General features: G+C 38.2%; 1 protein-coding gene across 3 annotated transcripts in view; it reads right to left on the reverse strand.

The window, feature by feature from the left end:
* Window positions 1-9128: 9128 nt before the first annotated feature.
* adnpb (activity-dependent neuroprotector homeobox b) overlaps window positions 9129-15496 on the reverse strand; it is a 31376-nt gene continuing 25008 nt past the window's right edge. For all 3 annotated transcript variants that reach the window (XM_041204516.1, XM_041204515.1, XM_041204514.1), the window contains one exon: window positions 9129-13838. In XM_041204516.1, the coding sequence (XP_041060450.1) occupies window positions 10119-13838 (3720 nt within the window). In that variant the 3' untranslated portion in view covers window positions 9129-10118. The remainder of the gene's footprint in view (window positions 13839-15496) is intronic.

A 15496-nucleotide genomic window follows, 5' to 3' on the forward strand; every position in this document is an offset into this window, starting at 1 on the left:
GTTGTGAAGAGGACAAAAGGAGGCTACAAAAAGATGAATATAGGTTAAGTGAGTGGGAAAAGACCTGGCAAATGGAGTGCAACGTGGGAAAATGTGAAATTGTTGATTTTGGCAGGAAAAACAAAACAGAAGCATGTTATCTTAATGGTGAGAGATTGCAGAGCTCTGAAATGCAGAGGGACCTGGGTGTCTTAGTGCATGAATTGCAAAAGGCTAGAATGTAGGTGCAGCAAGTAATTAGGAAAGCTAATAGAATGTCATCATTTATTGTAAGGGGAATTAAATACAAAAGTAGGGAGGTTGTGCTTCAGTTATACAGAGTACTAATGAGACCACATTTGGAGTACTGTGTACAGTATTGGTCACCTTAAGGACATAAATGCATTGGCAGCAGTTCAAAGGCTTATCAGACTAATACCTAGAATGGAGGCATTGCCCAATGAGGAAAGGTTGGACAGGCTAGACTTGTATCTGCTGGAGTTTAGAAGACTAAGAGGTGACTTGATTGATACATATTAGATCCTGAGGGGTCTTAATAGGGTGGATGTAGAGGATGTTTCCTCTTGTGGGAGAATCTAGAACTCTAGGGGTCACTGTTTAAAAATAAGGGGTTGCCCATTTAAAATGGAGATGAGGCGAAATATTTTCTCTTGAGGGCTGTAAGTCTTTGCTTCCACCACCTTTTCAGGAACAGAGTTTGAGTCTGAATATTTTTAAGGCAGAGGTGGATAGATTCTTGGTAAGCAAGGTGGTGAAAGGTTATCAGGGGTAGGCGGGATGCAGATTTGAGGTTACTATCAGATCAGCCATTATCTTATTAAATGGCAGAGCAGGCTCAAGGGGCCAAATGGCCTACTCCTTGTTTGTATGAGACCAAAGCACTGCCAAATGAAATTTAATGCACATTAGATCAAAAATCAACTATTAAAATGCAGAGGAGCTATTATTTTGAAACAGGTGTGAATCAGTTTTTGTATGAATATTTATCTTTAAATAAAAGTTTAAATTAGAAAAAGTTTCAATCCTGGCACATAGCTTGTTAAAGTAATCAAGGAATAATTTTCAAATTCTATTGCAGGACTTTGTCCAATAGGAGTTCACGTTGACATCCAGTTGGGAGATTCATATGATCATAATGGAAAGAAAAATAATATATAGCAAGGCCTGAATTTTTCATTTCTTCCTGGCAATTGAGACTCCCTACCATAAATACAATGTAGGAAAATGACCTCTTTGATTTGGTCTGCATGTAATTATTCCACATAGCAACGTTCATGACTAATAAAGTGTTCCCTACTTTTTTTAAACCAAATAAATAATTAAAACAGTTTCCAATCGGAACATTTTAGAAAGGCTACCAATCAAAACAAAATTGAACATTTCCTAGTCAACCCTTTAATATTGAGTCCCAACTCTATAGGAGACTTTTCACAACCCATTATTTTGAGTCCTTTTTTTTTTAAGTAGACAGCCATTATTGTTAAAACTCATCCTGCTCTCAACATTAGCACAATATTAACAGCTTAGTGAATAGCCACAAGCTATATTTGGATAGGCATAACTGAGAATTTTTTCTTAGTAATCAATTAAAATTATTTCAAAAAGCCTTTTTAGGGAGAGGAGGTACTTTCCAATGATTACCTTCCTTTGTTGCTCCTACCAGATTATTTTTTTTAAAACAAAAGGATGTTAGGGAATTCCTGAGATAGTGTGCTATAATTTCCAAGCAATTGATTCAAGGTCAACTTTAGATAAATGGAAAGAAAGTTCTTAAGGATCCACTATGAAATCAGCTTAGATAGTCTCAATAGATTCCCAGTAGGCACAAGTATATGCAAAAAACTACCCCCAATTTGCCACAAATTAGCAACTCTTGCTCAGGTACCATAAGGATGGCTGATCTAACAGGAGTGGCTCTTAGGCTGTGCTGAGTTAGTATATTTATTTCTGTTTTATGCTATCTGACTTCTGAATGTTTTGATGCCTTCCCACCAATTAATAACTCTCTGAACAGTCTTCAAACCAACTTCTAAGCTAGCAACTAATCACAATGAAAGAGGATTTTGCAAAATCTTACAACTGCAATACCATATTGAATTGAAAGACTTATTTTGTCACATTTAACCCATCCAACATTGAGCTGCTTTCCTTGAACAATTGTATACAATATTCCAAGAGTCAGTTATCTTAAGAAACAAACAAAAATGCATTTTTATACAGTTTCTAATACTGCACCCCCTATACACAATACACACAGTAAAGTCTTACATGCAAATTTCTGATGTACAGATACTTTTAGGTCAACTTTAAACAACTCTTTTAATCACTTCTAATTGAATTTTTCAATTTAAATTGTGATCACAGATTTTTGTTTGAACATTATAGCACTTGTCCAAAACTTTCAACCATACCTGCATTTTGATAATGCAGTTTGCAGAATTTTGTAGTATTGGATTCAACCTATGTCAATGGAAGTTCAATGGTGGTAGCCTATCAGTGTGCAATGCTTTGAAAGAAACCAGACATCGAATTGTCAGCGTAATTTCAAGCAGGACTGGTATTTATTCAAATTTATTAATAAGAAATCCATTAATATTTGCATACAGCAGCCTCTATTCACGGTTGCTTTGCTTTCTTTTCCAACATTCAAAATGGATTACCATATATACTCGTAAGTCAAGTTTCTATGACTACATTTTTAGCCAAAAAAAGTGGGGGGGGGGGTGATTTTTATACAAGTAATAGTTTCAAGGGGATGAAATTCACCCCATCATTTCCCTATCAGAGTTGCCAGGTTGGAGACTATTCCCACCAACCCCATCCCCAAAAGTAGCCTTGACATCATATACTGACATGTGCGGACACAAGTTGAACAGAATAGCACACCATTCGAAGGCGGCTATGTTTCTTTCAATGAGGAGGTTTGCACCAGGGCAGGTTTGATTTCAGCAGCTAGCAAGCGGTAAGTACAAAGAGTAGATTTTTTGGCTAAAAGTCAGGGGTAAACTTTTACATGAGATCTATCATTCCTTATGTATATACAGTCTTTGAGAATGTTGCTGAAAATTTAGTTGCTCCTTCTGCACTGAGTGACCCTTTTCATATAAAAGCTTTGAAATTACAAAAATGGAAGTTTGTGCATTTAGAAATAATTTTCATTTATAATGATCTATGTTTAAGACCATATAAGCACTTCTGGCAGATCCCAGCCTATGCTTTTCTGTCCATTCATAAAGCTACATCTTAAGGTTAAAGTGTGAATGTAAAGTCAGGAGTGATCAAACACCTGAGTGTGTGCAACAATGGCTGTGGATAGATCACAGGTGGCAACCGATGATTTTTAAATGGAAAAGTGGAAAGGAATGCACAAGAGGCCAAAGCCAAACAAATGTAGAGCTGAGGGAGTCAGGGCAGGGATACTTGTGAAGCAGAAAGAGTTGCAATGGTTAGGGGGAGGCATTGCTATGAAATGATTTATACACCATCACTTTGAAATAGGAGGAGTTGAGGGAGCAAGTCAGCAAGAACAGCAGTGAAGGGTGAATGACTTATTACAAGATAGATATTGCAGGCAGAACTTTGGAAGAGTTGAAGCTGAAAGTGGGGGAAACCAGCCAGGTTAACATTAGAAGAGTAAAGCCAGGTCACAAAGGTTTGGATGAGGGTTCCAGCACTGATGCATTGAGAGGATATGCGGTAGGAAACTCACCTCAGGGTTGACCGGAGCACATTGTCAACAGCCTCATTCAATCAGAGACCAGGAAGGAGGTTGAAATTGGTGGCAAAAATGAAGAGTTTGGGGTGGAAGCAAAATCAATGGCTTTAGTCTTCCAAATAAGTGGAAATAGTTGTGGCTTATCCACTATTGCATTATCAGTTAAAATGTCTGCCATATTGAGGCAGTGGAGTCAAGGGATGCATGGAGAGGTTAGCTGACCTAATGTGTTACCAATTATGTAAATGAGAAAGGGAAGAGGCAAAGGGCAAATCCTTGTACTTGGAAGGTCAGTGTGCTGCAGGAAGAGAAGCCATTGTTGGACATGTAATGCTCTGGGGACCCAGGTTCAAATCCTGCCATAGCAGATGGTGAAATTTGAGTTCAATAAAACTCTGGAATTAAGTCTGATGACCATGAAACCATTGCAGATTGTTGTAAAAACCCATCTGGTTCACTAAAGTCCTTCAGGGAAGGAAATCTGCTGTCCTTACCTGGTCTGGCCTACATGTGACTCCAGATCCACAGAAATGTGGTTGACTCTTACATGCCCTCTAAACAAGGGCAATTATGGATGGGCAATAAGTGCTGGCCTAGCCAGTGATACCCACATCCCACAAAATAATTCCATCCTCCATAAACTTGAAGGCATCTAAAACTCTGCTGCCCCTATCTTAACTTGCACCAAGTTCCTGTGCTCAGTGACCTACATTGGCTCCTGGTCATGCAACATAATTTTAAAACATCACTCTCGTTTCCAAATACCTCTCTGGCCTCCTTTCAGATGCTCCTTAAAACTCCACCTTCTTGATCAAGCTAGTATCTTATGTGATGTTTTTATTCATAATGCTCCTGAGATGCCTTGGAATGTTTTATTAGACACTACACTAGCAGTATTCACCATGTGGCCTTTACACACTTGTCTTTCAAGCAGCCCATTTGACCACCCTTCCACTCCACAGCCATGCTCTTGCTAACAGTGAGGGGTTGAAGGTCAGTGGTGAGCAAGTTACTACGTTGAGTTAGGACGATGATTTTTGGGCCAGTTAGGTTCAAGGCAGGTAATGTTTTTGAAGACAATAAATTACAGGTCAGGGATGTAACCCACATTTGTTACATGCTTTCTTATGGAAAGTGATTTTGTTTAGCAAACTGGCATATTAAACAAGGGACAGATGTAATTAAAGAGAATATAGGTAATTGCAGTGTATAAATATATAAGTAATGCTTAATGTTCGGGTTAAATCACTGAGTGTACCGTGTACAATTAATGTTTCTTTTATATACCATGTACCTTTTTAAGAAATAAATCAATGAATCTGCAAGTATTTTAAATTCTACTTGTGGCCCAATTATCCAATATCCCAATTGTCCTATTTTTCTAGTGAATACCACTGCGTTACACTAATAGATGATCTCAATTTATTGAAGATGCCCCCAAGTTCCTTGTATTTATTGGTGTAAATGGATTGGGCATAGAAGAGGGGTTTAAGGAAAAGTTACTGTTGCTCACCAGGATGATCCAAGAGTGGTTTTGGCAGAGTTCGGTTCTAAGGGTGCTTAATGTGGTCCAGCCAGATCAGACAATGGATGGCTAAACCAGTTGTACACTGCATAAGCTCAATTTGCACCCATTGGAGCCAAGGGAGCAAAATGGGGGGGCATAGCAGGAGAAACCATCAAGATGGAAAAGATAAAAAGGATTTTACTTAGAAGTAACAGGTTTTTGTGGAGGTCCTTGACTTAAGTAGCAACTGACATCTCATGAAACCCTACGCACCTCCTACCCAGTCATATGCTGCCAGTGATAGCCTTCCTCAGGGACTGGATCCGGACTGTTGCTTTGAGTAAACAAGATACTATAATAGAATGGGCGGATCACATGCAGTGTCCTTTCAGAGGCACGAGGGTACACAGATGGTTCTCTCCAAACATTCAGCACCCATGAGAGTTGCAAAGGACACCCAACTGACTTGTACATTGTGATGTTACTCACCAGTAGCAGAAGGCTTCTCCAATCTTCAAGGAAATCTCCCATTAAAGCATTTTGATACATAATTCTGCAACTTTGATTAGTATTGCAATTTGTCATTTCATCCTCCAATTTGTTACGTTCTTGAAGAATTTGACTGTATTAAACTTAGTTGGCAGGAGCATGCTGTTTTTTTGTCAGTGCAATTTGCCCAGAATTAGCTAAACCATCCTAAGATTGAGGAATTCCAAGCCCAAATTGAATTGGTGATCTTTTGCACCAGTTTAGAAATCATGCAAGATGCTGACCCCCTTGACAGAGTAATCGCCCTTGGAAGTCCTTCCAAGATTTTAGCACGAGGATATCAGTTTCTGTTCCTCTTTACTGCCTCCTTTCCAATATCTCACCATCCTTTTTTGTGATCACGACCAGAATTGTACACTGCACTCCAGACCCACACTCTTGACAAACCACTTTGTGATATTTATACTTTTAGCCGAATATGCAACAGAATAGCCTAATTGCTCTAATGAAAAATTGATGCGAGATGTTAATTCTTTCTCCACAGATGATGCCCGAATTGTTGAGTGTAACATTTTGTTTTTATTTCCTATTTGGTCTCTTTATTGCTACTGCATGCTACTGACAGCTTCAACAATCAAAACATCACACTCCAATTATTTGTACTCCGTAGGATACCATTAATTTTACATTGTATTCTTACCTTTCTCAATACCATGGCTTTGGATATGTTCGTATTAAACAGCATCTGCCACACTTCACTCCACTAACCCCGTAACTGATTAGCCTGTTCTGTTCCGTTCCATTATTTGCAGCTGTTCCCAGCTAGCAACAACTGAAAAATTGAGTTTTGTGTTTCCACTTCCAAGTCATTGCTGTACATTATACATTATAAACATCAATAGCCCCAGCAGTGATTCTCAAGGCACCCTGTTAGTTACCTCGTTGTATGCTGATCCCGATCCACACACAAACGATGAATAGCTTTCTCTGCTTTAGCCAATGTTTAAATCCATTTCAGAAGTACTCTACCTATGCAAAGCAATAGATGTATTTGGTGTATATTCAATTTTAATATGATCTCTTTAATAATTAGTAACAAGTTAAAATAGGTCACAAACAAGATATAGCTAGTTACTTTCTGTAAGAGAACAACCAAGCTTGCATGTGGGCAAGTTACATACACTTTAGTGCATCATTTTATATACAGTTCTACATGTCTGTCAGTTCTTTGAATGAACTCTCCAATTACTCCCACTTCCTTGCTTTCCCAGTAGCACTGCATATTTCTCCTTTAATTATGCATCAAATACATGACATTTTGCAACATATTGTTAGTTCATTCAGTAGTCAATCAGGCCACTGGATATTCCAATGCAAGTGGCGTTTTGTTTGTGTAGTTGCAAGCCACCTTGACAATTCAACAGGGTCTGTTCCTGTAGTGGGCTTGCAATAGTTGTGCCAGACTTCTGAGGAGATATTGACGAGCTCTGGTTGTCTGATAGGGCTGTGGCCAGAGTCTCCAAATACAGAATTATAGTGCACATCGTGCATTAGTCTACGATCAATGTCAATTTTACAACCTACTAAGAGTTAAGTATTTTACAGTTTAAGACCAGCCCTTTGAATTGATAAAAGTTTTTAAAAGGTATCCTGCTCTGCAGGTTGACAGCACATGTATTTTTCAAGTCTGTTCAGTATCTTAAATCTGTCCATCACCTCTGTTAGTTACACATTGTACTGGAGTGTCAACCTAGACCTTATGAAGTAGTCCTAAAGTAAGGTTTGAACCTAGAATCTTCTCAGAGTGGAAAGTGTTAGCAAGTGAGTCTAGCTGACGATCTTGACACAGTCATACATATAACTTCAAAGGATTACAGTCAACTTCAAAGCTTGAACATAATTGACTTTGTTAGAAAATGAACATCAATATATCTGTAATGTACAAAGACAAAGGCAATACAAAATATCCCATTTGGCAACAAACCTGAAGCCCATTATATTTTCAGATTGTTAAATTCTCTATGTAAACACCAATATTGAATCTCCAAAATGGTGATCAGTTTATATCTGCTTTAAACTGATGACTAATTTACGTATGAAATTTTTCAGTTAGAATCTTTGCCCATTCATCTCCATTCCTCTATAGTAACTTGCTTAATGCAGGACCCATGCGTGACGTGGAAGCCGATGGAGGTTGCAGATAATTATGTTCCAGACGGCTTTGGTGCGCCTGGCTGAGAAGTTCACTCCCTGCAGTTCTGTTGTCAACAAACGCAACTTGTATGCTTTGAAATATAAACCATTTAAAGCAAATGCTACCAAGAAAGTTCTGGAGCTTTTAGGACATGCTTGCAGATTTGATATTCAACAACCAACTTAAGTGACAAATCAAATACATAAGTACTTATAATTCATTTGCAATCAATTTTTAAAAACAAAATTACAGTAAATTACATACCATAATTAAAAATCACTAAAACCACATATTACTAGATGGTTATTATTTAATGGTTTTTAAACAGTTAAAACCTCTTTGGTTACTCATTTTCGCAAGTGTCAGAATCTATTTTGGAAATCAGGTCTCAGCAACAACCATATCCATTCATGTACTGTAAACAGTATTTTTACAAATATTTTATTCAAAAATGTATTTTCTACCCCTCACAGCATTCCAGAAGTGCCAACTAGACCAAAATTAAGGCTGTTTCAATCCTCTCACTATGCAATGCACTAGTGGTGTGATATTGAACTACGAAGTTTCTCAGGATCCTCCACAAAATGCACAAAAAATCAAAAAGAATCAAATTTATATAAACTTAAGTACAAGACTGTACAAGAGAAAAGGTCAACCCAAAATCATGAGCATGATCTAAATAGTGTGAAATAAAGCTGCAGGTAGTACACCCCAGTTCCAAGAAACTTGAATTTCAAATTACAAGTGAAGAATCCCTCAGAAATTAGTGGTAATTTTCAAAATATGATGCACTTATGAAGTAATTAAATAAAGCGACAGAATTTATACATGCTAAAATGCATGGCATCCAACTTCACTAAGTTATTAATTAGTTGTATCATTGAATGCTTTAACAGTTTATGAATTTGCAATTTATAGCCCAATATGTGCATTCAATATTAACAATTCTAAATTTGTAACAGAACTAAAGATATCAAAATCAAAGGTAAGTAGAATGTCATTCCTGCACATTTATTGTTGTTTCAAAATGGCTTGATTTGCAAATTTATTATAAAGCATTTCCAAAAAAAAAAACCAATGTCTTACACTTAGAGAAAACAGCATTTATTCTGAAAGTTAAATGAATCTGTGAAAACATCTTAAGGGGAGCTGCATTTTTTACTTTTAAAACTTCTATCTCTAGTCCCAATGTAAAATGCACGTAAATATGATACACAGTTAAGTACGATAAAGCATTTTATTTTCCAGAAGTGTAAATGAAAAGTACAAAGGAAAATAAAGATCACAAAAATGAAATTTACTACACAGACACTATTACATAGATGATACAATGTATACAAACACCACCATGGTGTTTATCCCTAACATGTAACCTTGAAATAGGCAAAACCCAGCATTTTCTAAATATTTGCCATGTTTTACCCAATTCATTTGTGCTGATCCAAAACACAAGTTAGTGAAATCAGCATATTATGAATTTCATTTCTAGTTCTGTAAGTAATTTAGGTTGAAGGGAGACTTTAAAAATGCATTAACATTTGAAATGCCAGTAACCATCAATATTGGAGCAAAGGATACATTAAACAGCAATTTGCCATATTACAGTAAGGCCAGTTTTTATGTTCAGTAAGCTACTGGCCAAATGCTACCAAAGTTGTATAAGGATATGTGCAATAAAAACTAGTTTATAATAATGTTGACAGACACTACAGCACAACCTCCTTCAAGCAGTTATCAAGTGAACTAAATGCTGCATTTATTTAACAGCAGGGATATCACTAAAAAAAGGTGAATCATACAGTAAATCTAGAACAAGTACACAAGACCTATACGATAAGCTTCACTTAGAATGGCTCTAAAAGACTGTAGAAATATACATTCCAGCTACGCAGACCGAGTAAATGAATAAAACAAACTTAAAAGGTCTTGAAATCTATAGTACAGTACACTGTTAACCAGTAAGTACATGTTGGCTTTTCACTACCATGGGTAAATGAGAAAACATTTAGAAAGTAAATTACAATATGCCACTTTTGTACAACTGTAAAGCAACCCAAAGGCAAAATGCAACCAAACCTGCTGCATTTTATAACCTTCTCTGTCTGTAATTTTGTACCTCTGAACAGTCCTTCAAATTTTATACACTGGCTCCTTTCATTTTAAGATACTGCACACATTTCACAGCAAGAGAGACTCCAAAATAAGTCAAACTTTTATGCAGGCTGACTACTTAGCCCAACACCAGAGGATGAGCCACAAACAGGTTCTGCCACGTTGTCTGAAAGACCATCATTTGACTGATCAAGGAGTTGATCAAGCTCCTCACCTTCACTATCTGCTGTGTTACCTTGCCACTCCAATAGGGGATTAGATAAACTTTCCTCATTATCTGGTGAGACATTCTTCCATTCAGGCTGTTCTTTGGCCCATTTTTCCTCTTCATTTTGGAATGGTTCTCCACTCCACTCAGCTGGTCCTTCTGCCCAGTTCTGCCTATCAGTTTCTAATGCAGCTTTTGTTTCAGAAGGTCTTGCGGGCTCCTGCTCTTCTTCACTTTGAGATGCATCATCCGTCCATGGTCGTTTGATCCAAAATTCTTGTTTGAGTTCAGCTGAAACATCCTCTTGATCAGATGCTTGCGGAGATGGTAGTCCATCCTCAACTGGAGAAGCACCATCTTTACATTCTGAGAATACTTCAGAATCCTCACTTTCTGATTCTTTATCTTTTGATTCTGAAGATGGCTCAGGATATTGCTCTTCTTCCATATTTGATTCTTCATCCTTCAGCTCCAATGCTGCCGATTTTGTAAATGCAGGTTTTTGCAATTCATTATTTAACACTTCAGGAACCATATCAGAAGTTTCTTCTCTAGGCTGAAAACCACCCATTTCAGTTGATGGCAAATCTTCACCTGCACAAGCATTAGAAGCATTTTCCTCCACATTATCTGGACTCATATTTGAAGCACTTTCCTCCACCATATCTGGACTCATATTTGAAGGACTTGCTTCCACCATCTCAGAGCTCATGTTTGAAGGGCTTCCATCCACCATCTCAGAACTCATGTTCGAAGGGCTTTTCTCCACCATCTGAGAACTCAAATCTAAAACGCTTCCTTCCACCATGTCAGAGCTCATATTGGAAGGACTTTCCTCCACCATCTCAGAGCTCAAATATGAAGGACTTTCCTCGATCATCTCAGCGCTCTTGATTGAAGGACTTTGCTCTACCATCTGAGCACTCAAATCTAGTGGTGCTCCCCCCATCTCTGAGCTCACATTTGAAGGACTTTCTTCCATCGGAGTGCTCAAATCTAAAGCACTTGCCCCCATTTTTTGAGCACTCTGGTTTAAAGTACTTCCTTCCACCTTTTCTGAGTTTGGATATGAATTTTCCTCCATTTGGGAGCTCAAATCTAAAACGGTTCCCTCTATCTTTTCTGATCCCAGACTCAAAACTCTTCTCTCTTTTTCTGGCTTCTGATTCACTTTTTCTGAATTTGGTTTCAAACTGACAGGATCTTTGCCATCTACTTCCTTGTTATTTAGCATATTCCAAGTAGGTCCAAAATCCATATTGTGCTTTACCTTTCGCAACTCCATCATATTAAATCCAAGTAATACCTTAGGCCGATACCTCTCACAATCTCGAACACATTTCTTCCTCTTATTGCTGAAGTGTGAGGCAATATCAGATTTCCATAACCATAGGCCAGCTGCCAACTTTTCAATTTCTCTTCTGTTTGGGTAGGGTTGCTTGTTAAAGTAATTTGTGAGGAACATTTTTCTTGCCTCATACGACTCATCCTCATAGCCCTTAGGGTCAATAGCTAAAACTACTGGCTCTTCCGGTTTATCTTCTCCCAAGGTAAAACTTTGAACAGTCTCCTCACCATCCAATTTCCTTTTTTTCATTAATGCAAAGTCCCCATATTCATACTCATATTCACGTTTCATGGGCATTACACTTGGGGAGTGTGTTGCCTTGGCATGAGCAAGACTCCGATCTTGACCATTTTGTGCTTTTCCAACACCTCTGCAGTGCACCAGATGCAAGGTTATAGTAGAGGCTGTCATGTTGCTTGTGTAGACACCCAAACAGTGAATACATTTATAGGTGAGTTTTTTCTCCACTGGATGAATGGTTTGTATCACCTGGTGTCGTTCCCTCAGATGGTGAGCCAAAGCATCTGATATTGGACCTTTCAAAATAGAGAAGCACAATGGGCAAAGAGTTTTTCCAACATCATTTTTATAGGGTATTTGGGTTTGAGGTATAGAATTCAAATCTGGCTTTATTTTAGATTTAACCTGCGGTTTTGGCTGCTGCAACTGCCCTTCTGGCTTTCTGAATGTTAAATTCTGACTCTGGGGTCGATAGTTTGCATTCTCCATTGAGGCACTCTCAGAAATACTGTACGTAGTTACAAGGAGTTGTATATTACTGCGACTACCCTTCTGTGTAGACAAGTCAAAAGTTAATGTTGACTCAGTCTTAGGTCCCACTTCTTCATCAATGTGAAGGATTCGTACATGTTCAGCCATCTTTTCAACATCATTGAAAGTGGAACGGCAATAGGGACATGACAGCCCATGTATTAGCATATGGTTAAGCAGTGTTTCACTGGGTAAATAACGGTTGCAGTAGAGACACTTGCTTGTGAAACTGTTGATCTTCTGAATGTAATTAGCCACAGCTTGGATCTTTTCAGCTTTATGCTCCTTTTCAAAGTGTATGCTATACACACTTTCTGGGAAAAGCTCATTACACATTGTGCAGATCTTCCATTTCTGAGCAGCAGAACCAGCTAAAGCTGAGCTCTGTGTAGAAGAATTAGTGAGGCCTGCTGGGGAAGTTAGTGACTTTACCGCTGAAGTGGGCAATCCTTGCATCCTCTGTGCTTGAGAAATACTGTACTGAGACTGTTTCATTGACAATTGACTGGATGCACTGTTACCAGTCAAGCTTCCTGACTGAACATTATATTGCATCTGAGATTGCCGCCTCTGTTCACCAACTCCATACTGCCTTCCATTGCCACTAGAGATAAGTTGTTTTACTGTTTGTGATCGCTGCTGAAGAGAAACCGGTAAACCACCTGGAAGTGGGAGTCTAATTTGTTGCCCCAAAGGATAGTTATGTGCCATTGATGAAATGGCATATTTTGGTGGCAAACGGCTGGTACTTGACATAAGATTGACTGCAGAATTCTGTGCGCTTTTGGACATGGATACACGACTCATACTCTGATGCATTGAAGTTTTAATACTCTGATAATTTGCGGCAGCTAGAGAAGGCTTATCATGTGGTTTTGGCGCTATCAGCATCAAGGGCTTTGATCTTGGTACCACCACATTAGTATGCCCTATCATTGCTGTTACTTGGTATCCTATTCGTTCATGATCTTCAATAACATGCTGCACCAAGGCCTCATATGTCTTAGGTATGAAGAGACAACGTTTGCAATGTACAGTCCCATCCTCTCGTCCATTAGGGGCAGAAAATGTGCCATTCACTGACTTGTCTCCTGTTCTTGCCACATAAGGTGCTGCCACATGTTGAAAATGTTCCCTGTAAATATGTTTTCTGACAACATCATATAGAGGATCTCGGTAGGTACACTTCTTACAGTAATAGACTGCTTGCTCCACACTGTCAGCATGTTTCAATTTAAGATTGCCATCCTGCTTTGACTTTTCATTGTGTGCATTCTTGCCTCCACTGGGTACTTTCCACAGAGGAACATGAAAAATCTTGATATGGGTCTCCAGGGTCTTTCTGTCAGCATTGTATGGGCAATAAGGGCAATTTATCAGAATTTTGTTTTCAAAATCTTCACTATGAACATTCCTGAAGTGGCTCTTGTAGGCAGAAAAAAATTTGGATGCAAAAGGACAAGCACTACAACAAAATGGTTTTGTACGATAATCCTGAAAATGGAAAACAACAGTGGTTATTATTGTTCAGGTAGGTGGAATTTAAGTTAGTCTAATTCTGATTATATCATGATTAAAACAAAGATGCCCATGGATTGCCTGCCAGCCATACATTCTTTCACCCAAAAATACTATACATAGAATATTTCTGATTTTAAATCTACTAAAAAAAAGGTCTCGGTTCCTACACTGGGATAGGATGGATATTACTTTCACATTTACAAATTGTGCTTAAACTGCATCTAGTGTAAAGGCTTGAAACACCTGAAAAAATAATTGTAGTTCCATTCTACTGTAATTCATCAGCATTAGGATGCTACTTTTAAAAATTTGGTCATGGTACATGGTCATTGCTGGCTAGTATTTATTGCCCAGCCTCAACTGCCCTTGAGGTGGCAGTGAACTGCCTTCTTGAACTGCTGCAGTCCGTGGTATTCTAACCACAGCAATGTCTTGGAGGGAGTTCCAGGATTTAGACCCAGCAACCCACATCACATCGTGTAACATTACTCTAGTTTGATCTATGTCACTTTCTGTACTGATGCACAAAATTTTTTAAACAAAATATATATTGTCAATAAAAGTTTTGATTTTTGATAATCGAAGTTTTGTATCAGTTCAAAGCATGAAGTCATTACACTAAAATTTGACAGCACATCTCTGCACAGGGTAAATGCAGCACCAATTAACAATATCCCAAAAAAATGTGGTCCACCGTTACTAACTAGTAGTAGTAACATAAGTCTCTTCCATTGATTTAATAATGTTGCCAAACAAAAATTTGTAAGCCTGAGAATTGGGAGAATTTTAAAATTTAGCCAAAGAGAACCAAGAAGTTAAAAAAAAGAATGAGAGTAGACTAGCAAGAGAATAAAAAACATATTGTAAATGTTGCTTTGTGAGGAGAAATCTGACAATAAATTGGTAAAAGCAGGGATCATATAGGCAAAGGGCAGTGTGAAAATTGAAAAGGGAGGTAGTACTGCAAAGGCTGGTTATGCTTAGGACAGATAAAGTCACTTAGTCCAGATGACTTGCATCCCAGAATGTTAAGGGAAATGGAGATAGCAGAGGGGCTTGCCTTAACCTTTCAATCTTTCCTAGATATGAAGGGAGGTTCCAGAGGATTGTAGTTTGGTAAATGTGACACCCTTATTCAAGAAAGAGTGCAAGACAGTCCTAGCAACAACAGGCCAGTTAGTCTAACATCAGGTAGGGTTTTGAAATCCTTAGATCAGAAGAAAAAAAAATCAACAGGCACTGAGAGGCTTGAGGTAATTAAGGAGAGCCAGTAGGGATTTGCAAAGGGCAGATCGTGCTCAACAAATCTAACTGAACTTTTTGATGAAGTAACAGAAGGTTGATGAAGGGGATGTGATGGATTTCAAATGGATATTAAGAAAGCAATCGACATAAAAGGCTGGTTAACAAAACTGAGGCTTATGGAATAGGAGGGTCAGTGTCCAATTGGATTAAAAAATTGGCTTAAAGACAGAAAGCAGCAAGTTGTAACAGATGGTTACCTTTTGGATAAGAGGGTGGTAGTCATTGGTGTTTTCCAAAGGTTGGTGCTAGGCCTACTGCTTTTTGGATCTTGAGATACAGAGTAAAATTGCAAAATTTGCCGATGACTTTTAGAGTGGCAAACAGTG

The sequence above is a fragment of the Carcharodon carcharias genome, chromosome 14 (genome assembly GCF_017639515.1).
Source record: "Carcharodon carcharias isolate sCarCar2 chromosome 14, sCarCar2.pri, whole genome shotgun sequence".
Taxonomy (NCBI): domain Eukaryota; kingdom Metazoa; phylum Chordata; class Chondrichthyes; order Lamniformes; family Lamnidae; genus Carcharodon; species Carcharodon carcharias.